The following is a 27,102-nucleotide window of genomic DNA, read 5'->3' as shown; positions in this document are numbered from 1 at the left end:
TTTATACACTGTTTCTGGGGCGAGTACATCCTGGCTTTGTAGTCCTGCCCATTCTTCATCTGGACTGACACTGTCTTTTCGATTGTGTAGGTGAAGGAGCTATCAGCTTCGGGTCATCCCCTTGTCAATAAAGCAGTGTCATCTGGAGGCAGCCCAACCATGAAAAAGGAGGAGAGTGGCTAAGAGGCAACTGAAGAAGCACAAAGGGGTCAGACCCCCTTTTTTGTAAGCCCCGAAAAGGAACCTGGATTATATCTGAAATCCAGTGGGTAAGCAGTGAAGCCTCATTATGAGGAGATGCCAATGAGCCTCTTTGTATTTCAAATAGATTACTTCACCCTTTGCTGGGAAAAGACCGGATAAGGGCAAGAACAGAACTGGAGAGACCAGTAACCCCGTAATTACAGCTGCCCCAGTGAGGCAGGCTGAGCTTGCACCCCAGAGGCTGGCTGTGGATGAAAGATGGGTGGGCAGCAGGGAGCTCTATGTTCAAAGCAGAAACAGGACGGACATCCTGATGAAGCCAAGCCCCAAGGGTCTCATGACGAGTGAGAGGCATTCTTTTGTGAGAACTAAATGAACAGATGGGGATTTATCAAGGAACACTTTCCCTTTTATCTGTTTTGATGGTGCAAAGGAGTGATAAAAATAGAATTAGTACTTTTTAAGGAGAGAAATAGCCCATTTAAGAATCAAAGAATTGGTAACTAGTATTTCTTGTGGTTTTGAAATCTTTGCAGTTTTTAGGCATGGCATTGTCCCAAGCTGGGAAAAGAGAGAGAAAGAATGGATAAATGTTCCAGTTGACGGAAGGCATTTTTCTAACCTGGTAATTTTTCTGCACTGGTAATTTCACACCAAACTCAATATACATCATACCCACACTGATGTCAGGAGCCAAGTGCCAATTGTGGGCAACGAAAGCACTTTTTTCCCCACACAGACTCAGGGCCCAAAAGTACGGCTCTGAATCTCTCATGGTTCACTGACCTCAAAGCCCCAGTCACGAAACTGTTGGACCGACACACATGGTTATTTCTGAGAGTGCTGTACCATTATGACTGTGGTTTGAAACACGAAATTCTTCCTGGTCTGGTCCAACCTCTCCTTTGCAATTCTACCAAACGTACCATGTTCACCAGCCACACCAAATTCCCCCAACACCCTAACTTGCCCTGCTCCTCTGGGCCTTTACAGTTGCGGTGCCCTCTGCCCATGGTATCTTTCGGAACTAAAGAGACTTTGTTCCTCCATCTGTGCGTCCATTTAATGACTACTAACCTGTACTACGTTAGCAGATAAAGTACAACAACGCTGTGATGTTATGTCGGGTATGCGCGGTTTCCGCCAAAGGAAGTGGGCGCTGACAATCTTGAAAAAGCGTTCTTTGTAATAGCTCAATTTTATCTTTATAAAGAAAATTACAAACCCAATGAGAAGGCTGACAATGGTTTCTGGGTAACAGTCTGGTCTTTGAAGAGAAAAATTGAACTCGTAAGATCTCATAAAGGGGCAGAACCTCTCTGGATTCTCTTTCAGCTTTTCAGAGTCTAGGCTTTGAACACTTGGGGTGCCCCACTGAATGGTGGGTGCTTAAGACAGCCTGTGCCAAAGCAAAGCTCTGAGGGGTCTGCAAGGAGGTGTCCACTTAATGAACTTCCAAGTAGGGACTGGTCAACTGTCTCTTGTAAGCCACGTCATTTAAATTGGTGTCCCCTCTCAGCGCTTTCTTTCCTTTTGTTTCCCCTTGGCCTCTGGGGAAGCCTTCTAGCCTGACCTTCACCTTTGTCACAGCACCACAGGAAGAACACCCTAAGTCAGCTCTTGGGTCCTTCTAGCAGGAAGACAACAGATAAAGGGCATTTGCACTGGGCAAGTCTATGACATCTGCACTAGTAGAGTTGTGTAAAATACGGCTGTTAGGTTATTTCCAAGAGGCACCTTGCAGACAGGTCTCTAGGTATAGTGAAATGACATGTGGTGTTTTCCTACTTGCCTCAAAATTACTATTAAGGTCATCATCTAAGTATGTTGCAGTTTTAATTATATGCCTGCCAGGAAAGTGTACGTACTTGCATTTCACTGTACTATGGGAGAGGCCTAAATGCTTCGAATACATTAGTGCCTGATGAACACCAGCAAAAAGTGGTGAGGTTCTCAGAGTGGACTCACAACAAGCCAGAGTAATCAGTCTCGTGGTTACCCAAACCTCTCCGTTTCAGGGCTGAGACATGTCAACTTTTCTGGGAAAAACAGTATGTTTCTCCACTGGTGAGAAAACCACCAGACTTAAGAGACTTCTGCTTTGGGGTTATTCAAGTATCTCAAGCTCATGACTGACTAGAGAAGCCTTGGCGTTGAGGAAGCTCTGCCCAGCCTTGTCCCAAGAAAGCCTCTAGCCGGCCAGCCCGCCGTGTCCTGCTGACGCTGGAGCGGACTGAAGGAACCACGAGGCTATGAGATGTTTGCCATCGGGGACCACGTCTTACAGAGCCTTTCCATCCCCAGTGCCTGGCAAATAGAAATGCTTTAGACCTGAACTAATCAGGGGCTGGTGGGGCTCACATAAACCGCGGGATCAGGGTGGGACCCACAGGCATCTGAATGGGGGCGGACAGCCTGAACTTGAAATCACCTTGGTACACTTACACTATACTCAGGGCTCAGCATGACAGATGCTTTTTAAGGAAGAAGTAGTAACCCGTGGCAAGTGGTGGCTACATCCCTTAATATGGTGTAAGACCCACCCCACCCCCCTGAAGGAAGGAAGGAAGGAAAGAAAGAAAGAGAAAAAAATCACCTCCTGAATGACTTTTCTATTGTGGGGAATGAGGTTAAAAAGAGTTAAGGTACAAAAAGCACCAGAAGGTGAATAACCGATTTCAAGAAGCTTTGAGAACTTTCAAACAACTCATCCTAACCACCACAAAGGAGAGCCAACAGGATGGCTGCCTTGAGTCAGCTTATGTAAATGTTGTTCTAACTTCACCATGGTGAAAGGAAAGGTGTATTTTTTGTCTCAAATTAGAAACTGTTTGTCTTGAAAAATATCAACTCCTCTCTCCTCCTCACCTCCTAATTGTATACCAAGTGCCCTTAAAATGTAAGCCATCTAAGCAGCACTTAAAATGCGACTCAGAAACTGTTCACCTGAGAAAAGACACACAGCTGCGTTCTCTTATCTCCCCACAGCCGCCATCCCCAGTATTTATTTCTCTGCCCACTCGCTGCTGTACATGTAAGCTGCCTCAGTTTCTCTACAAGACTTACGTACATCTGCATACCAATACATTTCTACAGGGCCCTGCCATCTGCCCTATCTCATCGTTTTAATTACTGGGTATGAGTACGTCAGAGAGACATTCTAACAACGAGCATTCTAGGGGGACACTGGGGCCTCCTCCTTGCGTACCACTTACCAGCTATGTGTCTGTGTTTTATTTAACCTCCATGCCTCAATTTACTCATTTGTCAAATGAGACAATAGTACTATCTGCTCCATAGGCTCATTGATAGGATCCTTGACACAGTGCCTGGCATTGAGAAAGAGCTAAAGAATTATTAGCTCAGTATTGTTCTCCATAGTTTCCACTCTCATTTTACTGCTGAACAGAGAGAGACAGAGGCTCAGAGAGTCTGGCTTGCTTGTGGTGACTCAGCCCTTCGTCAGGTCCCTGAACCCACGTGTTCTGACCGCACAGGGCTCTGTCTGCTAAGATAACTCACCTACTGCCTTCAGGAAATGCTGTAAGGAAGAGTGTTGTGGGAAAAAGGCACTGTAAGGTCATCGTAAAGTTTGCAAGTTACAAATGACTGCTTCTAAGGAGAGACAGAAGAAACTCGATGGGGTCAGCCCCAGTATTTCTTCTTTACGAAGCTTCAGCTGACGGAACTGTGCACAGCCACACCGTTCATTCAACACAGAGCTACCGGGTGCCAGCTCTGGGCTGGAGACAGAAACTGACAGGCACTGGGGCAGGGCAGCAGAGGACAGAAATGCGCAGGAGGCCCTGCTCTCACGGAGCAGATGTTTTCTGAATGTGGGACACCATCCATCGAGGTATGCAATGTATTCAGGTATATGCATGTTTATACAAATGAGCGGTGCGAAAGTCATCCAGCAAAAGCAATGTTCTTTACAGCCGCACCTTAATAAATAAATCTTCGTGCTCTTAGCCATGTTTTTGAATACTGCTGTTGGTGCTTAATAGCAAGTAGGACTTTATCGTAGACATACTGGAGTTTACCCATCAAAGACTGTATCTCCCACTTCGCTTGGGCCAGTTCGTGATTATCCCCGTGGTACTGCACAGCTCTCGGCATCTGAGGCATGATTCCTTCCAGCAGCAATTATCTCCAGACACAGCTAACAATGCAAACACTCCCATCTCATTATCGTACAGTCAGGCCTCTGCATCTGCCCGACCTAGCATTTCCCAGATGGATTACCCAAGTTTGAAGTGCCTTTGAATACTTTTGAGATTAAATCCACGTACCAAAGGTGAAGGTTCACCATTTAATGATTTTTTTCTGACCAAGGTGTACCAGGACCTACCTGGTATTCTGTAAAGAAGAGTGTAAGAAATACATTGCTGTGAGATTTTTGTGTGTAGCCTCTTAAAATGCCTATTTTCAAGATTCCATTAATGATTTTTATATGCCAGACCCATTGTTAGAAAACCAGTCCTAATATCTCATGCCATCTCTTGTATGAATGTCTTCCCTTCCCTTCCCTTCCCTTCTGGAAATTAGCTTTTTGAGGCCAGGGACTTGATTTTCTCCACATCTGGCTATTTCTAAAGTGTCTTGATTAGTAGTAATGCCTATCATAGTAACTGTGGAAAAGTAAATTCGAGTGTAGGTTGGAGTCTCTACTACTTGCTTACTTGCTAACTTGCTTTGGAAGGAAACCGATAAAAGAAAGAACAGAGTCAAAGACAAACCACCTGGAACCACTAAGGTATTGGAAAGAATAGCTGTTGGGAACTCCAAGTTCAATCAGCAGGTATTTATTAAACATCAACATACATCATCCAATTTATTTTTCAAATCATTTTCACAACTAGTACTTCTTTTCTATCCTCATAGAGGTAATGTGATTCTTTCATTAATATTGCCACCACTTGAAATTTTTAAAGAAACCATCCACAAGATAAAAGTGTGAGCAGAAATGAATAGAAAATGTAAGAGGTCTAAAAATGATTCTTCAGTAAAGGTTTGGAGGACATTATCTAGTGGAGACTTGGAAGTAATTAATAGTATTGACTTGCGTGTACTGCTGACTGAGATTCTGAGGCAAATGAGGCTGATAGTGTGACCTCAGACTTTCCAGTCGACAGGATGAAGATGGAAGAGTACAGTAGCTGTCAAAACACGGTCAAAGGTGAAATATTTTCCAATAGGTTAACTCTGTAGTGGCAGGTAGATGCCTGATGTTTTGAGGGTGACCAGGACTAGGCTCAGAACTCTTCAGGGCTGAATTATGCCTTGATAGAGTTGTACAACTAAATGTAATAAAATGAAGAGGGCTTCCACATAGGCCTTCCTGAAGATCAACTCTTGAAGTTCTTTCTTGCCACAAAGATATAAAAAAGCACCCAAAATACAAACCACCGGTTAGGATAAAAGCAGTGTAACAATGAATGGATAGGCCACGCATGAAGAAGAGTCAAAGATCCTGACAACAGTGGAACTTACACAGGAACAACTGGAAGAATAAATCCATTAAGATACATCCTTTGCTCAGCTCGTTCAAGCCCACAGACACTCAAGGACTGTGTTGAGTCAGAAAGTGGGAAATAGCATGTAGGACAGCAGGTCTACCTTAGAAAACCACAGTTTAACATTTGCGGTCTTGGATAATTATTTGTGGTTTGATTCCGTACTGAGAACAGAAGAGCCGCAGACCACGGGGTGACTTGTTGAGGTTGACAATGACCTTGAGTCAGGCTGCCTATAGCTATGAAGCTCCTTTCTCCTATGTACTTGGTGATACCACCCTCAAGAATACTGTCCTTTTCCTGGTATTTTGCTATTTTTTGTTAGGTTTTTGTTTGTTGAAATGCAGTTTTATAACAAAGAAATGTACGTGTAAAAAAAGAATATTAACTACCTGGTAATTTATGAATACAGTATTATTAAAGCAGAATTTGGTTTTATTTTCTTGCTAACATTTTAAATGAAAAGGCACAAATTTATACTGAACTATAAGTATTTCACACAATGTGGATGAACGGCAGCCTATCTGTGACTATTAATTGAATTTATGTTTTTTAAAAGGTTTTGCAGTATTTATTCACAGTAAGGCATTTACGTGGACACATCATTTCTTTTCCAGGGCATCTTCTCTGCAGGCAGAGTGAGTGTGATGTGACAGGTGTGTGTGCACACACACACCGTTGCAATTCTCACGAGTCTCAGTTTAAGAGACCTGTCTTACAGGGAGCCCAGCCTGACCCCTAAATCAGACCAATTGCCCTGTCCTGGGCTTCTGAATAAAGTCCATCTCCTGGCCTCTGGCGTTTACACTGTAACGTAATAACCCGTCTGAGACTGAAGGCTCCACGAAGAAAGAAGCCTTGGTTTTTTTTTTTTCCGTTTTTTTTATTTAATTATTTTTCAAGTACAGTTTTCTGTCTATTACTCCCATCCCATCCCACCCCCCATAAGAAGCCTTGTTTTTGCTCACCTCAGTGCCTAGAACAGCACCGGAAAGTAGGAATGAATGACATTAGATGAATGAACGAATGAATCAATAAATGAATAAAAAGTGTTCAAAACAAGATGATTTAAAAGTCATACTGTGTCAAGTACATTTTAACTTTTCAAAACTCAGAATGGATGCATGGGTGTTAAGGTAATTCTTCATTAAATCTGATTCTCTCAAACACCTCATTCCCCTCTGCTATTCGCTTCTGAACTGCATGTGAAGCGATACTTTGAACTTAAAAACTATGAGCCAATTTTCAAAATAAGAAGGTAGAGCATTTAGGAGATAGTTTAGTGGCCCTTTAATAACATGTATATTTTCATCTAAAATGGAGGAGGAGGGCTGGCTTGGAATTACATGGACAGTTAGGCGTATGAAAAACGGCCTTTGTCAGAGCAACAGTGAGGATTTTGCAGTGAACGTGCCCATTATAGAAGTCAGGGCAGAGCAGCCAAACTGAAAGAGCTTTTAATGACCAAAGCTAGAAAAATCTAAGCAGAAAATATAATTGTTTTGGATGATAACTCAAAGTAAATGTTTATGAGTTCTTATTGACACATTTAAACAATCAAATAACTAAGTAAATGGGAAAGAAGTTAATGGCTCTTCCTTGCAATAGTATTCCAATTAATATGGAGAAGAAAAGAGGGAAATAAAAAATATCAACACTAATCATGATAGCTATACAGTATCCATTGGTGGATACTAAAATTAGTGGGTATAAGTTTGAGGGGAAATAGGATATTTGCATGATCTCAAAGTATTTTCTCACAAGATATTTATTAATCACAAAGTAGAAAGTTTTAACTCTAGAGAGAAAAATTCTCTGGACACCACCTCAACCACATGGTCAAGGCTAATGTCACCAGTAAAGACATGTTAATATCATAAATGCTTTGGCATGCTGCACTGAGAAAAACAACATAATATGTATGGTATCCTTTTTTCAACATTTTATTCATTTTCAGAGAGAGAAGAAGGGAGGGAGAAAGAGGAGAAAAACATCAATGTGAGAGAGACACATCCATCAGTTACCTCTTACAAGTGTGCCAACCCAGGACCGAACCTACCATGCAGGCATGTGCCCTGACCGGGAATCAAACCTGCAACCTTTCTTTTGCCTTGTGGGATGTTGCCCAACCAACTGGGACACACCAGTCAGGGCATGTATATGGTATTCCTGTGCAAAAGTAATAACCTCACTAATCATGAGGAAACATCAAATGAACCCAAATTGAGGAATATTCTAAGGAAGAGTTGATCAGAACTCTTTACAAGTGCCAAGGACCTGAACGCCAAGAAAGGCTAGGGGACTGTCACAGATTGGAGGAGATGAAGGAGATGGGACAATAATGTTGTGTAGGGTCCTGGGACAGAAAAGGGGCACTGGTTGAAAAACTGGTGAAATTCCTGCAAGCTCTACAGGTTAGTAAACATACCACACCAACCTTAATTTGCTAGTTTCGAACCTTGCAGAATGGTTACGCAGGAGGTGAAAACTGGAGGAAACTAGATGAGGGAGTTATGGAAACTCCACAGGGTTTTTTTTGCAACTTGTCTGTAATATTCAAATTAGTTCAAAATACAAAGCTTAAAAAATAATTTAAAAAAGCTTAATTAATTCTGCTAGAATCATTTGTGTGTGTATGAACTATGTCCTGGAATAACAGATCAGTAAAATAAAATCCCCAACACTGCTATGTTTATATCAAAGAGGAGACACTTCAACAAACACCCTCATTGTGTTCATTATAGTATGTTAGCTCTAATAAGTGTGAGTGTAGTACTAATATTTAGATTGTATTCTAAAGCTTCAAAACCAAATTAGGTTCAGTTGTTTACAGATATAAAAAAACTCTGTATTTTTCCCTCTTTGAGGATTTTGGAAAGATTTGGGGGATTTTGTTCGAGAGTCAAGTGTATTTATACACCCAACACAGGAACACCTAAATACATAAAGTGAATATTAAGAGATGAAGGGAGAAATTAACAGCAATGTAGTAACAGTACGGGACTTTAATGCCCCACTTACATGAGTGGATTTATCATCCAGACAGAAAATCAATAAAGAAACACCAGCCTTCAAATACCATGTGATCTCACTTATAAGTGGAATGTAATAAACAAAATAAACTAAAGAGCAAAATAGAACCAGAGGCACAGAAACAAGGAACAGCCTGGCAGCGGTAAGAGGGGAGGGAGGAGGAAGAGACTGGTCAAAAGAAGGAGAAGGGACTAGTCGAAGAACATGTATGAAGAACCATGGACACGGACAATGGTGTGGGCATTGACTGTGGGAGCTGGGGCAGGCTGGGTGGGCGGGGGCAAAGGGCAAAAACTGGTACACTGTAAGAGCATAAATAATGAAATAAATAAAAAAAGAACACAGTGACACTCCTCGGGGTGCAAAGCAGAATGTTCATTCAGCTGCTTGCTGTTTGGAGAGACTAAGCCACATAGAAATATAACAACAAACATAGAAATTAGAATTTTAGCCACTTGTCAGGAAATATGGTCTTGGTTTACACATCTAGCACTCGCCAAAGCTTGTGAAACCTCTAACATCTGTGAGAAAGTATGTAGGGAATAGGTTAACCCCACCTCCTTGGTTTGCCAAAGTTTACCTGTGAATTAGGCTAAGTCATCAGAAAGGAAAACAGCCTGGCCTTGCCTTTACCCGCCTCTTAATCATCTAATATCATGGCCGTGGCTTTCACCAACAACTGCTGTATGTTGTCCCCATTTGAAGAAAATGCACAGTATTTTTTGTAGAAGAAAGAAAGAAAGAAGGAAGGAAGGAAGGAAAGAAGGAAACAGAGAGAGAAAGACACAGTGACCTTAAACAACATATTAGACCACACAGATTTCATAACTGTGTACAGAACAGTACATTCAAAAGCAGCAGAATGTACCTTCTTCTCAAGCGCACATATAACATTCTCCAGATAGATCATATGTTAGCCCATAAAACCAGTCTCAGTAAATTCAAGAAGACTGAAGTCATTATCAAATCTTTAATCATCATTATTATAGTCTTTTCCAACTATAATAGTACAAAACTAGAAATAAATTACAGAATAAAACTGAACAAATAAAAAATACCGTATGTGGAAACTAAACAATATGCTACTGAAAACCAATGGGTCAATGAATAAATCAAGAAAGAAAATACCTTAAGACAAATGGAAATGGGTGTGAAACACGCCAAAATCTACGAGATGCAGCAAAAGCAGCTGCAAGACAGAAATTTACAGAAATTTGTAAGCAGTTGTAAGACAGAACAAGAAAAATCTCAAAGATGCAATTTAACTTTATACCTAAAGGAATGAGAAAAAGAAGGACAAACAAAGCCTAAAGTTAGTAGCAGGAAGAAATAAAGATCAGAGCAGATATAAATGAAATAGAGTCTAAAAAGATCAATGATATTAAGAGCTGGTTCTTTGGAAAGAGAAACAAAATTAACAAACCGTTAGTTAGACTCACTAAAAAAGAGAGAGAGATAAGTCTCAAATAAATAAATACAATCAGAAATAAAAAAGGGTTACAACTGATCCCTAAGAATACTATAAACCATTGTATACCAACAAATTGGACAAAATAGAAGAAATGGATACATTTTTAGAAACATACAATCTTCCAAGACTGAATCATGAAGAAACAGAAAATCTGAATAGCCCAATTACTAGTAGATTGAATCAATAATAATAAAAAAAACCCAAACTCCCAACAAACAAAAGTCCAGGACCAGACTGCCTCCCTGGTGAATTTTACCAAACATTTGAAAAAGATTTAATACCTATCCTTCTCAAACTCTGCCAAAAAACTGAAGAGGAGGGAATGCTTCCAGACTCATTTTATGAGGGTTGCATGACCTTAATACCAAAACCACGCAAGCAAATCACAAAGAAAGACAGTTACAGGCCAACACCCCTGATGAACACATATGCAAACGTCCTCAACAAAATATTAGCAAACCGAATTCAACAATACATTAAAAGGATCCTACACTATGACCATGTGGGATTTATTCCAAGGATAAGAGAGGATGGTTCAAAATCTGAAAACCAATCAATATGATACACCACGTTAACAAAATGAAGGATAAAAGTCATACTATTATTTCAATAGATGCAGAAGTATTTGACGAAATTTGGCATTCATTTATGATTAAAACTCACAACAAAGTAGGTACAGAAGGAACATATCTCAGGATGACACAGGTCATAAACGAGGAGCCCCCAGCTAACATCATACTCAGTGGTGAAAAACTGAAAGCTTTTCCTTTAATATCAGGAACAAGACAAGGATGCCTACTCTGGAGACTTTTTTTCAACATAGTATTGAAAATCCTAGCCAGAGCAATTTGACATAAAAAGAAATAATAGGCATCCAAATTGGGAAGGAAGAAGTAAAACTTATTTGTGAACAACATGATTTTATGAATAGAAAGCCCTAAAGACTCCAACAAAATAATTATTAGAACCCCAAAATGAATACAACTACAGAGTACAAAATTAATATTTCAAACTGTCATATTTTATACACTAGCAATGAATTAACAGAGAAATTAAGAAAACAATCCATTTACAATTGGATCAAAAAGAATAAAATACCTAGAAGTAAATTTAACTGAGGAGATGAAAGACCTGTACACTGAAAATTGTAAGACACTGAAGAAAGAAATTAAAGAAGACACAAATAAACGGAAAGATATTCCATGCTCATGGATTGGAAGAACTAATATTGTTTAAATGTCTATATTACCCAAAGCAAGCTACAGATTCAATGCAATATGTATCAAAATCACAATGGTATTTTCTACAGAAACAGAGCAATGCTAAAATATGTATGGAACCATAAAAGATCCCAAATAGCCAAAGGAATCTTGAGAAAAAAGAACAAGGCTGGAGGTATCATGCAGCCTGATTTCAAACTATATCACAAAGCTATAGTAATCAAAACAGTATGGCATTGGCATAAAAACAGACATATTTGTAGATCAATGGAAAAGAATGGACAGACTAGAATATACACCCGGGAAAGGACAGTTTTTTTCAATCAATGATGTTGAGAAAATGGACAGTCACATGGGAAAGAATGAACTGCCTTATGCCATACAAAAAATTAATTCAAAATGGATTAAAGACTTGTGTGTAAGACCGGAAACAAAACTCCTAGGAAAAAACACAAGGTAAGTGCCTTGACATCAATCAGTCTTGGTGATGATTTTTTGGGGGGTCTGACCCTAAAGGCAAGGGAAACAAAAGCAAATGTAAACAAGTGGGACCACATCAAATTAAAACACTTAGCACAACAAAGGAAACCACTAACAAAGTGAAAAGGCAACCTGAACGGTAGAAAATATTTGCAAATCAAATATTTGATAAAGGATTAATATCCAAAATATATAAAGCACTCATACAACTCAATAACAAAAGAAAAACAAATGAAAAATATAATTTAAAAATGGGCAGATGATATGAGCAGATAATTTTCCAAAGAAGACATACAAATGACCACCTGGCACATGAAAAGATGCTCAACATCACTAATTATCACGGAAATGCAAACCCAAACTACAATGAGATATCACCTCATATCACCTCATCTGTTATTATTAAAAAAAACAAGAAATAACACGTGTCAATGAGGATGTGGAGAACATGGAATCCTTTGCACTGTTAGTGGGAATGTAAACTAGTGCAGACACTATGGAAAACATTACAAAAATTCTTTGAAAAATTAAAAACAGAGCCACCATATGATACAGTAATTCCAAATTTAAGTATTTATTTGACGAAAGCAAAACACTAATTGGAAAAGATTCATGTGCCCTTAGGTACATAGCAGGATTATTTACAATAACCAAGATAGGTAAACAACCTAAGTCTCCATCGATGGATGGATAAAAAAGATGCAGAGGGTGTGTGTGTGTGTGTGTGTGTGTGTGTGTAATAAAGCATGAAATCTTGCCATTTGTGACAACATGGATGGAATCTGAAGGTATTATGCTAGTGAAAGACAGATATTGTGTGATTTCACTTGTATGTGGAATTTTAAAAAAGCAAAACAAAAAAAAACAAAACAAAACCACACTCATAGAACAGATTGGTGCTTACCAAAGGAAGAAGGGTTGGTGAAATGGTTGAAGAGGATGGAGGTACAAACTTGTGGTTACAAAATAAGTCATGGAGATGGAATGTCCAGCATGGAAACTATAATCAATAACACTGTATGAACTGTGGATAGTAATAGTGATAGACTTATGGTGGAGATCATTCTGCAATGTATACAAATGTAGAATCATCGTGTTGTACACCTAAAACTCATATAATATTCTATGTCAATAAAAAGGGGGCGTTCCAAGAAAAAAAAGCAACTTTTTCTCTATACCAGAAATGCAAAAGAAAAAAGAAATCAGGTGAATGAAATATTCTGGTTCATTGGAGTCAAAACGTAAGAGCAAAACCAAAAACAGTGCAGTTACCTTATGTCATGGATCAGTTACAACTTTTATTTATTTATTTAAAAAATATTTTTATTTATTTATCTTTAGAGGGGAAGGGAATGAGAGAGGGAGAGAAATATCAGTGTATGGTTGCCTCTGCCAAGGACACACAATGTATTGTGTGTCCCCTGGGAACTGGCCTGCAACCCAGGCATGTGCCCTGACTAGGAATTGAACTGCGATCCTCTGGTTCGCAGGCCCGTGCTCAATTCACTGAGCTACACCAGCCAGGGCACAACTTTTAATTTTTAAAAAATCAAAGGACACCACATATCTGTACGTGAAAGGGGGGAAACGACGTGCCCAGGAGAGGGGACCTTTCTTTGGGAACGCTGCTTCTTTCTAGACCCGGTTCTTTCGGATCAGAACCTTTCTTTCTGGGATTTTGGTTTCGTAAAGTGCAGACATCACCTCCAGCTCCGGGGAGTCCCCTGTTTAAGTGCAACAGGTCTCGGTGGCCGCAGAGCGCAATCCACCTGCGCTTCTCCGCTCAGCCCCGGCAGGGGTGGCGGGAGCCTGCGATGCGCGGACCAAAGCCTTGCGCGGGGTTATTATGGGCCACGGTGGCTACAGTCAAACGGCCACCCGCAGGGGAAAGTGTGAAACTCGGCGAGGTGCAAACTTGACTCAGAACAAAGCGCGGGAGTGGAGGCAGAGAGTTTCTGCCCGGGGCTCTCCGAGCAGCAAACCCAGCGCGGGCGGGACGGAGTCGACTTGGCTACCACCTGGTCCGGCAGCCAGCGGCGCCCCAGGACGGCCCACTTACCTGCGCGTCCCAACGGCGCGGCCGCCAGCAGCAAAGGCGGCAGCAGCAGCAGTGGGAGGGCCGGACGGCCGGGCACCGGGGCCCTTCTGGCCGCCGCCCTCGCTGGGGGTCGGGAGCCCCACATGGGCGGCGGAGCGGGGTCACATTTCCGCAGAAGGCCGGCAGCGCCCGACGCCCCGAAGGCCCCGGGCGGCGGCGGATTCCCTCTGCGCCCAAATCCCGCCGCTCAGGCTGCGCGCGGCGCTCCTCCACGCTTCTCCACGCTCAGCGCCCGCGGAGGCGGTGCCAGGTCCTCGCCCCACCCTCGTTCCGCAGGAGTCCCGAGCTGGACGCCGGGACGAGGGGAGGGTCCCGGCGATTTCTGGTCCTTAGCCACTCCTTGTTTCGGTTGTGATCGTGTGAGTTTCAACCAATGAGGCCGCTACCAGGGGTCAAACCTCACCGCAGTAGAGAGAGAGGAGAAACACCACAAATCACTGAAACTGATTCTAGTAACCAGGCCTCATGGCCACCTCCCGAAAATTTTTGAAATGTCAGAGTTCGGTGCTGGAAGAAGAATGAAATGGATTATTTATTTCTCAACATACTGCCATACATTGTATTTGATTACATTTTATCCTTGCCACCTGCAATTAGGTATTGTCCCATTTTACGGATGAGGAAGGGGAGACTCAGAAAGTGAGGTGTCACCCTGAATGCAGTCTCCCAAGCCTGTGAGCCGTGGGGTAGAGACTTCCAAACAGGCCTGATTCTCGGTCTCATACTCTTCATAGTGGGAAGGCGGGGGTTGCAATTAAGAAACGTGTGGAAATGGTATAAGGAAAATCTGAGAGGCAGTCTTGGCTTGAAAGGAGTTATAAAAATTGGGCACAGCCCTAAAATAGAATAAACGATTTACTTCAGATGTGTTACCTCTCTTTCATGAATACCTGTTTACAAATGTACAGATAATGTGAAACGACCCTAAAATTCGCTCAACTACTTTTATCTTAGAAAAAGAATCTTCAATAATTGAAAAAAGATTATTTTATTTTTTTGATGGGAGTGAGTGAGAGGATGGTCAGAATTTTCAGAGTCCCCTAAACAGGTTACCTCCCCCTCCCCAGAAAGACTTGGAAACAGAGGATGAATCCAGGCTAAGACTGTCTCTTTGACTGGACTTGGCTTTGGGATGCACAACCTAGGACTGCAAACTCCGTTTCTTGTGGCCAGGTGCTCCAGGTCCCACCTATAGAGGGCGCTAGAGAAACACGCAAAACTGGAGGGGGAGCTCCGTGTCCTTCAGCTTCATATGTCTGTTGTCAGCGTAGCGCCACAGGGTCGGTATTAGGGTGGGAGCTCTGCTGGTTTCCTGCTTCTCCCTCGACGCCCAGCATTAGCCTTGTTGCTCTGCCTCATGGATACCAGCAACGGGCTGGCCATGCCTCATTCTCAGAGGTCTGAGTTGCAGTTTCCTGGCTTCTTCTTCCAAGATGTAACCCCCACGTCTTCCCCTGTTTCTTCAGCCCTAGGACTGCTTCCCGTAGTTACTCAATCTCACTCTCAGAATCCCTTTTCCATTGCACGTTTTAAATTCTCCGACATCGGTTTACCCAATTCCTCATAGCAGATTCTTTCTGTTAAAATAACTGGTATGGTTTCTGTTTTCCTGGCTGGATTCTTACTGATTTAGTAAACGTTTAGGAAGGGCTGAACATTTTAGGAAAGATTCTACGTTATTATTAGATCATCGGCATTATCTTGAGCTGCTGTTCTTACTAACTGAAAATTACATTAGTTTAGCCCCATTGTCATTTTAAGTCTAGTGGATTAGTAAATATGCATCATATTCGCCACAAAGATATTGTGCGCCAGTTACTTTTTGGTATCTGAGCTTTAGGACTTGTATGCATTTCTGTTCAAACGCGAATGGTTCGTGGCCCTAAAGGGGCTAAAGCAGACATTTGCGTGGCCCTGCATCCGCTCTCCCTTGATCCGTTCTTAACTTGAGCAGTAACAGTTCATTGCCTCCTCCTACTAGGAGGCGGAAAAGGGTAGGTACCTGGGACTTGGAGTCCTTCCCCGTAAGTGGGGCAGCCCTTGTTTGTGAGCCGGTAATCTGTATCGCCTCCCTCCATCTGCCCCTTCCTGCTCAGCTTCCCCTTTCCACCAATCAGAATTTCTCAGGTCTCATACCTGTTAAGCAACCTATCACTCTGCACTCAACACACCGGCTTTTGTAGGCTGAGTGGACTGAGCAACTGCTGGGCGTGCAGTTGATGTTTCCCCTGCATTAAGTGGAAGAGTGGAGCTCGGACTTTTGTTTTTTACCTCTGACCCAGGACTCACCTTAGGGAGTTTCTTCTGTGCCTTTAAATTCTCACTCACCCCTGTCCCAGTTCCTCCCAGTCTAAACCTTCCTAGTCAAAAATAAGCAGAGTATTTTTCAGGAGATTTCTGAAATGAGTCAACACACTTACATGGGTATTTTGTTCTGCTATAAAGATTATGCTTCTTGCCATGATTTATCCTGCTGAGATCTTAATTTTTGGAGCCCACTGTAGGATTTTTTGGGCTTTCTGGTCAGAAACGTCATGTGCCAATACCTCCCACCCTCAACCCCAGCAGTAAATACTACAAACAAAAAATACAAACTTTTTCTATTGCAGTTTAAATAGTTTCCAGGAATGATAATAATAAGTCTTCTCCCTCCTCCATCATCATCACCATCACTGGAAGTTACTGATTTCTTACTCTGAGCCAGTTGTTATGCTAAGAATTTCACATTAACGGCCTTCTCAGATCCTTGCTCCAGCTCTGTGAGTGAGTCATGGTACCCCGAGTTACAAAATGTTGTTAATAAACAACAGAACTGGAATCTGAATCCTGGTTAATCTAATTCCAAAGTCTATGCTTTTAGTGACTTCCTTTTGTGCCTCTGGCACTGAAGAAAATCAAGCAAATACGTTTGAGGGGTGAACTGTAAAATAACACACACATTGAGATGTATACTTATTAATTTAAGAAAACGCAGCATTGGTGCAATTTCCATATGGTAAACTCAATTGTGAATGGCAACAGATACCCATTCTTGGACACTCTGGTGGTGCAAGGCAGGTTCAGAATGTACTAAGGTGACTGCTACAAAAATAAACCAGAAAATTAGGGGACAGGTGGTGGCGGGAAAGAGTTGGCAGGATGAAATTCTCTGGATAGAGTTGGGGTGGGGGCAAATTTGAGGAAAGGACAGAGTATTGGGAGCGGATGAGCATCCAGTGCTGAGATTTCTAAAATCCTTTGGGTGCACTCTGCCCTTCTTTGTGGGTATTTGAGGCCACTAGCAATTTTTATATTATGTCCTCTGCTTAAATCCAAATAATACCTACTATTTAAAATCCTATAGAATGCTATCTCATCATGTTTCTCGACTTTTTTTCAAAATTTTTGAGAAGTGGTTCATACATTTTAAAAGATTTTAAAATTTTAAGTATAATTCACATACAGAAAAATGCACAAAGATAAATGCTACAGCTCAATGGGTTATCGCAAAGTGCAAATGTTGATGTGCAACACACAAGTTAAGAAATAGAACCCTGCTGACCCCACAGAGCCCTCTCTCTTACCTTTCACTTCTGCCCCATATCAGTGTGTATTCCATTGTGTCTGGCTTCTCTCACTCAACATTATACTATGAGAGTCATCCGCGTTGTTGCTTATCGTTGTGTAATGCTGTGAAGTCTGACTATGCCACAATGTGTTTATTCATTCTATTTTTGATGAACTTTGTTTCTGGTTTGGAGCTATTGACAGTAGTGTTCTTTGAACATACTCATTGTGTCTCCTGCTTAGGTGCACATTTTCTGCCAGATATGTACCCAGAAGTCTAACTGCTGGATCATAGGACAAACATGATTTCACCTTAAGTAAATAATGCTGAACCTGTTTGCCAAAGTAGTTGTAATGATGTACGTGCCTGTTAGCTGTAATGTGAGTTTGTCTTCCACATTCTTGCCAACACTTGGTGTTTTCAAGCTTCATAATTTTAGTCATTTTAGAGGGTATGTGGTGGTATCTCACTGTGGTTTTTATTTTCCTTTTACTGACAATTAATGACATTTAGAACTTTTTCTTAAGTTTGTTTATTAGCCATTCATATTATGATCTGGTCAAGTTTCTTGCCTATTTTTTTCTATTAGATTGTATTTTATTTTGTTTTTAATTTGTTTGAAGGAATTTGTTATACATGCCAAACATAAGCTCTTTAGCAGTTGTAATATGTTGCAAATACTTTTCCTGTTGCTATGGCTTGCCCTTCTACTCTCTTACTAGGGTAATAAAAGAAGTTCTTAAATGTAATATAGTCCACTTACCATTATTTCTCTTATGGTCATTATATTTTGTGTCCCGTTTAAAAAACGTTATCTCACCCTCAGGTCATGAAGATGTTCTTCTAAGCTATCTTCTGAAAGCTTTACGGTTTCATTTTTTCACATTTCAAATTATGACATGCCTAGAATTGATTTTTATATATCATGAGAAGTGGGGGTTTACGTTTCATTTTACCAGTTGACCCAGCGCTATTTTCTCCACCCTTTCCTCTCAGCTGTTCAGTCCCGCCTCCTTCATAAGCTCCATGTCGTGCATGAATATGGACTCGACTCTGTTCCATTGGCCTGTCTGTTACTATTCCAGTACCATTTTAATTACTTTATCTTTGTCCTGGTAGAGCAAGTCCCTTTATGTTGCTCTTATGTGAATATCTTGGATATTGTTTGCCCTTTGCAGTTTCATATACATTTTAGAATCACTTGCCAATTCCGAAGAAACAACTGGCTGAAGTTTTTTTTTTTAAGTTTTTATGAAGGCGTGGCATACATGAAGTACATAAAGCATACCAATCTTAAGGTTTTCATTTCTACACAACCACGTTACCAACTTCAGATGAAAATATAGAGTATTTCCAGCATGCCAGAAGTTTCCCTCGGGCTTCTTCCCAGACCCGTGCAACACGGGAGATCCCCGTTTCGACTTCCGTTGCCACCTGACTCCTGTTTGACTCTTCTTTCCCCTCCCAGTGAATGGAACCATTGTGTCTGTATCCCTTTGTGTCTGGCTTCTTTTGCTCAACAGAGTATCTCTGAAGTTCATTTATGTTGTTCCACGTATAAGTAGTTTTTATCTTTTTTTATTGCTGGGAGTGATCTATGATAAGTTTCTTCGTATCTGCATTTGTTCATTTTTATGTCAAAACCAAACGAGGTTTCTAGAACAGAGATCATAGTACACACAGTGTCGATTTTTAATCTTTTCCATCTTATGGCACATGTAAACTAGTTACTAAAATGCTGCAGCACACCAGAAAATGTATTTTTTGCTGATCTGACGAAAATAGGTATAATTTTGATACAGTCACGCCAGGTAGGTATGGTGTTGGCTTTGTCATTTTTTTATTTGACAGTCTAAGGGAAAAGAGGCCAGTGCCCCAGACTAAATAGTCAGGTATTGCATGTTTTAAAAATTCTTGTGGCACACAGGTGAAAATCACTGACATACAGCAATAACGGTATCAGTTCTGCACGCCCCATTTTTCTATCTCGGGGCGACGTGATGAGAGCCAGGTAGAGGCTGAGCAGCCGAGGACACCCAAGCCAGGAGTCTGCAGGTTTGTACAGGCTGCACACTACTCAGCTGCCATTATCACGTTTGGAGAGAGGGAGAGAAACGCTGTCCCTGATTTCAACAAGTTCTTTGGAAAGTAAATGAATTCTTATCTCCAGGGACACAGAAGGGGAGAGTCCCTACTGTGGACTGCAAATATTTGGCTTTGAGGGAGATAAGTTTTATTGTCCTTTGAATGGGAACATATGGCTCCAAGTCTAACAACCCTGCAATGAGAGAAACCAATGAGACGAGGGGAGACATTGTAAAGGTACAGTAAGACAATGTGGCAGGCTAAAAAACGAATGAAACAGCATATAGAGACCTACATTTATGGACATCCAGTGAATGACCTGGGGGGGTGGTGTTTTAGATTAATGGGGGAAAGAATGAAATTTTCAGTGAATTTGGGAAAAATTACCTTATTTCATACCACATACAAAAATAATTTCAGATGCATTAAAGAGCTATTATGGGTTGAATAATATCCCCCCTCAAGTTCATATATTCAGGGTCTAAGTCCCAATTTCTCAGAAAATGACCTTGTTTGGAAATCAGGTTGTCGCAGATGTAATCAGGTAAATCAGGGTGAGGTCCTGTTGGAATAGGGGGGGCCTCGAAGCCATATGACTTGCGTCCTTATACAAAGGGAAATTCGGGTGCAGACACGCACACAGGGAGAGTGCCATGTGAACAGAAAGGCAGAGATTGGGGCCATGTGTCTACAAGCCCAGAACACCCCAGACTGCCAGTGACCCCCTGAAGCCAGGGGAAGGGCATGAGATAGATTCCTCCTTTCAGCCCTCAGAGCGAACCAACCCTGCCAAGACCTTGACTGCAGACTTCCAGCCTCCAGAACTGTTTGTTCTCTGTGCGACAACAAACCGATTCAAGCCCTGGCTGGTGTAGCTCAGTGGATTGAGCACGGGCCTGCGAACCAGAGGATTGTGGTGTGATTCCCAGTCAGGGCACATGCCTGGGTTGTAGGCCAGTTCCCTGCAGGCCAACTCCCAGCAGGAGACGAACGAAAGGCAACCATACATTGATGTTTCTCTCCCTCTCTCCTTCCCCTCTAAAGATAAATAAATAAATAAAATCTTTAAAAAAAAAGATTCAAGAACTGAATGTGAGGGCAAAAGTAGAATGATTTTAGAAGACTGTATGTATAGGACATTCTGTATACATATATTCCGGATATGAGGCAATTATTACTTAATTTCTAGAACATCTTAACTAAGGGATTTGTGATGTTTTGGTCATTTCTTTTCTGTTGGGAGGTTGAGAACTACTGTAGAAAATGGAAACAGTTCTCCTAATAGAAACGTTGGCTTCTGGGAGGGTGATAAATCGCCACAGAGGTTACTTTAGTCAGGAGCATAAAGAATAGTGGTAATAAAGGAGATGAAAATCCTGGCAAATGCGAATGCCTTGGCATGCGTGATCACCAAAATAGATCTCAATGCAGCAACTGCTGGTGTAATAATTCAGCTGGGGGTCGCACCTGCCTGCTGGGCATGCTAATTAGCATATTAAAAGAAGATATTAAAGATAAAGAGGATATTAAAAGAAATTAAAGAGTCCTGTTTTCTGATATGGAAAGACAAAACTACCACCTTAGTAACTAACCTATGTTGATCCAAACCCAGAGGTAGTTCGGCTTTACTCTTTTGTAGCATAGTTCCCTCTGCTGGATAATTTAAGTAATTTAGATATGAGAGTTGAAAGTTCTAGGTTAGCATGTAGGTCACTTTGGAGTTTTTATTTCAAAATGGGCTAGAACAATCATGACACTCTCAAAGAAAAGCAAAACTGGGCGATTAACACCAAGTTACTATAGAGGTACAAGTTGACAAATTAGATTCATTAAAATTAACAACAGCTGTTCATCAGAAAAATGTCTGTTAAAGAGACTGAGAAAGTACAGAGCAGAAGGAATTTGCAGTATGTGTATGCATCGAAAGAAGGCAGAAAATGCAAATAGTTCATACAAATTGATGAAGAAAAATAGACACCCAATACAAAAACAGACAAATGCTTCAACGGGTCGTTCAACATGGTGTTCATCCGTAGTGTATAGGTAGGTGTGTGTGAATACATGTGTGTGTACTTCACTGTCTGTCTTCTCCAATGAGGATATCCAAGAGGGTCCGAATTCCTCTTTTGTTTACTGCCTGGTACCAAGGAGGTACGCAATAAAGATTTGCAGAATGAATGATGAAGCCTAATTTTTAAAACCAAAATGTAATTTTGGAATTTAGTCTTTTCTCAGATGTTGAACATTAAGATTTAACATTTATGATCTAATTTAAAACATTGCCACTCTAGAAAGAGATGGTTATTCTGGTAGTGAAAACCTGGGAGAGAATATGGAAGGGCAGATTTGTAGGTAGAAATGTGATTGGTAGAACTGCTTGGTCTGAATTCAGAGTCTTCCTGCAGTTTGACGGAGTTCCCAGGCCCGGAAGGGCGAAAGCAGAAGTAAAGGCTGTAGTGTGAGCTCCATCCTTCACCGTCTGTGTGCACGGAACCTGGGAAAAGCCCCGCCAGCCACCGGATGTCACTGTGCTCCCACGCTCCTGAGTCTGGCTGTCCTGCCGGGGTTATCCACGCTTGAACATGTGTTGTCCTAGTTTCCAACCCTGACAGAGGATGGAGACCCACCGGTGCAGACCTTCTCAATACGGGATCACTTTTTCTTCCCACGTAAAGCTGAGTTTTGGTTCTCAACAGCACAGAAAGGTTTGGAACAGATGAGCCATCTCAAGGTCGGTCTCAGCCCTCAAACAATGCTCAGGAGCCGGGACTCTGCTGCCACTGACCTTTCTGTCTAGAGTAACTGGCTGTCCTACAGGTCCAGGCCTGGAGGCCAGGACTGGACATCAGTGGGGTTCCACAGCTGGTTTGGACTACGTTCAAAGACAGCACCCGGTTCCTCCCTGTGAAAGAAAAAAGAAACCAAGACATGAAAAACATGGTTTAATGACCAGTTTATGTCAAAACATAAAAGTTGCTGTCATTTTGAAAGAACTTTTTAACCACACAGGATTACAGACTCAGATTACTTCTGATTTGACTCAGAAGTATAGCTTTAGTCATTCCTATTAAAATCTCCAACCTAAGGCATTACCTGTCCGTCTCCCATACTTACATAAATACAAATGTCATGAAGTTAGCAAGTTGCCATAGCCCCCTTACCCATAGCTTCCCAGCGCCGCCCCACCCACCCCCTGCGTGCTCACATTCATCATTCATATCAGGGTATGAAGTGATCCATTGGAACTTTCTATAGCCCCTACAGGAGTATTTCCTTTAAAATTCATTCATTCCGTTATTCAACAATTATTTATTGAGCACCACTCTCTGAATACTGAGCACTCTTTGGAGCTGGGGACTTGGCAGAACAACAACAGATAAAGTCCCTTTTACTGTGGAGCCTATATTCCAGTGTTTAAATAGATATTAAAATTTTAACCTAAGGGGATAAGTCACCCGGATTGTTTGGAAGCTCAATAAGTAAATGAGTCTTTGGCGAGCCCCCCACCCCCCCACCCCGGCCCTGCTGAACGCACACCAGCCACACGGCAGACGTCTGGAGCGGCTGTTTTCTGAAGGCCCATTTTGGCTCTCTCTAATCGGCTCACAACAAGCCAAAGAGATTTCTCTCTCAGGCAAATCTATCCTGTGGCTTTCTTGCTATCTTGCTACCAGAAATGTTAATCATTGCTCTTAAGATAAGAGCAACGAGCTCCACCGTGGCTGAGATTTGGCCCCTGACTGTTTCTCCAGTGCCATCTGGCGCCACCCTTCGCCTTGTCTCTTTTGCACTCTCTAGAGATTTATTGCCCATTTCTTCAGCTCCTCTCATGGCCAGGTAATCTTTCTCATTAAGATATCAATGAGGTGTTTCAAAAAATCGAGGTACTTCAAAAATTCATAGGGAACCAGAAGGGGTCCCGCTAGCAAAAGTGATTCTGAGAAAGAAGAACAAATTTGGAGGAATCGTGCTAGCTAATGTGAAACTATACCACAAAGCCATAGTAATCAAAATAGCATGGTATTGGCATAAATACAGACACTTAGATCAATGGAACAGAAAGTAATCAAAATAGCATGGTATTGGCATAAATACAGACACTTAGATCAATGGAACAGAATAGAGATCCCAGAAATAAACCCACACTTTGTAATCAATTAATATTTGACAGAGGAAACAAGCATATACAGTGGGCTAAAGATAGTTTATTCAATAAATGGTGTTGGAAAAATTGGACAGATAAGATAAGTGCATAAAAATGAAACTAGACCACATTTTACACCACATTTTACACAAGAATAAATTCAAAATGGATTAAAGATTTAAATGTTAGACCTAAAACCATAAAAATCATAGAAGAAAACACAGGCAGCAAAATTTCAGACATTGCTCATAGCAATATTTTATCAGACATACCTCCTCAGGCAAGGCAAACCAATGAAGAATAAACAAATGGGACTACATTAGACTAAAATGGTTTTGCACAGCAAATTAAAATTTTTTTTGCATCAACAAAATAACAAGACAACCCACAGAATGGGGGAACATATTCACCAATACATCTCATTAAGGGTTAATATCCAAAATTTATAAAGAACTTGTAAAACTCAGCCCTGGCTCGTATAGCTCAGTGGATTGAGCGTGGGCCTGTGAACCAGATGATCGTGGTTCAATTCCCAGTCAGGGCAAATGCCTGGGTTGCAGGCCAGTTCCCGGGGGGGACACACGAGAGGCAACTGTACATTGATATTTCTCTCCCTCTCTCCTTCCATTCCCCTCTAAGGTTAAATAAATAAAATCTTAAAACTCAACTCAACAAACAAACAACCCAGTTAAAAATGGGCAAAGGACCTGAATAGACATCTCTCCAAAGAGGATATACAGATGGCCAATTGACATGTGAAAAGATGCTCAATGTCACCGGTGATCAGAGAAATGCAAATTTAAGCACAATGAGATACCATCTCACACCTGTCAGAACGACTATCATCAATAAGTCAACAAACAATATGTCAGCAATGATGTGGAGAAAAGGGAACCCTCATGCATTGTTGATGGGAGTGCGGACTGGTGCAGCCCCTGTGGAAAGCAGTAAGGAGATACCTTTTGACTCAGCGATCCCACTTCTGGGAATATATCCAAAGGAATCTGAAGCACTACTTCAAAAGAACATATGCACCCCTATGCCCATTGCAGCATTATTTACAATCACCAAGATATGGGAGCAGCCCAAATGTCCATCAGCAGATGAGTGGATAAAACAACTATGGGACATTTACACAATGGAATACTACTTGGCCATAAAAAGAAGAAAATTTTACCCTTTGCAACAGTATGGATGGACAGAGAACATTATGCTAAGTGAGATAAGCCAGTCAGAGAAAGACAAATACCATGTAATTTAACTCATATGTGGAACCTAATGAACAAACCAAACTAGCAAGCAAAATAGACTCATAGACAGAGAACAGGGTGAGAGCTAAGGAGGGGAGGTTATAGGGTGGAGGGTTTGAGCAAAAAGGAAAAAGGACTCATGGACATGGACAACAGTGTGGTGATTGCTGGGGAGAGGGGTATATAAGAGGACTAAATGGTAATGGAAAAATACAATTTAAAAAGTTGTTAAAAAATACATTGAACCCTTAATGTTACCTCTTTGTTTCATCTTTTTTTCTCTGAGATTTTCATAAAGTTGTTCTAAAACTTCATTTTTAAATGAAGACTTCTCATAGTAGTATTCATGTATGCTAGTGGTAGTAAAAGAATGAAAAATAGATATAAAACAAAAATGTTTTACCACTAGTATTTCAATATATTGTTATTTTACTCTTTTTCAGGTTGCTAAAATTGATGCATTATTACTAGTTAACATTGACTTTAGTATGGCAAGAACTTTTTAATAACTGTCATATATTTATGTGTATATACTACCTGTATATTTATGCAAACAATAACCACAAACAAGAAAGAATTGTTTTAAAGAATCATTTCACAGCTCTCCACAAGCCTACCAAATTCCATACTGTGTACTCTATAATGGGATATTTATTTCCATTCTCCAGTAGCCCCAACTATGTGGTAAAAAATGAAATTGAAATTATCTAGGTTGGCATGGTATTCTTATGTCTGTCTGACCTAATAGTTTTAAAAGTCTTATATTATTAAACTTTGGTCTTTGATTCTATTCATTTATATAATAGAGCTATTTTCTCATGTAATTCCATTAGCACGATGTCCAGTCTGGTGGGATTAGCCTGGATCCTACAGTGAGACTCAGCTTTCTCATACGTGAAAAAGAATGAATGTTTATGTCATATTTTGCTGTGAGATCAGTTAAGAAAAATCTATGTGGCTTCTTTCCATGCCTGCCACAGCCACAGCTCGTGCTCCCAAGAAGCCTCTGAAACGTGTAGCAGCCCCAAAGCACTGGGTGATGGGTAAACCGATCAGTGTGTTTGCCCCTCGGCCGTCTACCACTGGCCCCCACAGGCTGAGAGGATGTCTCCCTCTCATCATTCTCCTAAGGAACAGACTTAAGTATGCCCTAACAGGGGATGAAGCAAAGAAAATCTATGCGCAGCAATTTATAAAGGTTGCTGGCACGGTCCAAGCCAATGCAACCTCCCCTGCTGGTTTTAAGGATGTCATCAGCAATGACGAGACTGGAGAGAATTTCCATCTGATCCATGACACCAAGGTTGCTCTGCTGTTCACGGGATTACAGCTGCAGAAGCCAAGGACAGGCAATGCAAAGTGAGGAAGGTCTTTGAGGGCACAAAAGGGATCCCTCATCTGGTGACCTGTGACGCTCACGCCTTCTGCTACCCTAATCCTTTCATCAAGGTGAATGGCACCATTTAGATTGATTTGGAGAAGGGCAAAACTACAGATTTCATCAATTTTACACTAGTAACCTGTGTATGGTCACCGGGGTGATGACTTGGGAAGAATTGGTGTGATCGCCAGCGTAGAAAGACACCTTGGTTCTTTTGACGTAGTTCACGTGAAAGATGCCAATGGCAACAGCATTGCTGCCAGCTCCCAACATTTTTGTTATTGGCAAAGGCAACAAACCACAGATTTCCTCATGGAAAGGGTATCCACCTCACCATTGCTGGAGAGAGAGAGACAAGAGACTGGTGGCCAAGCAGAGCATTGGGAGATGTGAGGTCTTGGTGACATGATTGCAAGAGTGTTTGAAGTCAATTAAAGATAATGCAGCATGGCCACTTCCACCAAGATGGAGGCATAGGTGGAAACACTGTGCCTTCTCCCACAAACAAGTTTGAATACAAAAAAGGTTTAGTAAACAAAGACACAGCCAAAGAACAGAAAATTGAACTATATGGAAGTCCAACAACAACCGTTCAACCGGGACCAGTAAGAGGGGCGGAGCCAGCAGTGGAGCAGGGTCAGGAAGGAAAGATCCCCCAACCCAGATGCACAGG

At 41.4% G+C, this 27,102-nt stretch overlaps 1 protein-coding gene and 1 pseudogene across 1 annotated transcript in view; one reads left to right on the top strand and one right to left on the bottom strand.

The window, feature by feature from the left end:
• The window catches only part of IL20RA (interleukin 20 receptor subunit alpha), a 30,828-nt gene extending 16,585 nt beyond the window's left edge, over positions 1-14,243 (bottom strand). Inside the window, exon 1 of the mRNA XM_037045667.1 lies at positions 13,984-14,243. Within this exon, the coding sequence (XP_036901562.1) occupies positions 13,984-14,107 (124 nt within the window). The 5' untranslated portion in view covers positions 14,108-14,243. The remainder of the gene's footprint in view (positions 1-13,983) is intronic.
• Positions 14,244-26,000: 11,757 nt separating this feature from the next.
• Positions 26,001-26,838, top strand: LOC118986765 (40S ribosomal protein S4-like; annotated as a pseudogene).
• The last annotated feature ends 264 nt before the right edge of the window (positions 26,839-27,102 follow it).

This window comes from Sturnira hondurensis, unplaced genomic scaffold, assembly GCF_014824575.4.
Source record: "Sturnira hondurensis isolate 20B ecotype Veracruz unplaced genomic scaffold, ASM1482457v3 Scaffold0004474, whole genome shotgun sequence".
In the NCBI taxonomy this organism is placed as follows: Eukaryota; Metazoa; Chordata; class Mammalia; order Chiroptera; family Phyllostomidae; genus Sturnira; species Sturnira hondurensis.
Note: the sequence above shows the minus strand (reverse complement) of the source record. Positions and strands in the feature narration are given on the sequence as shown.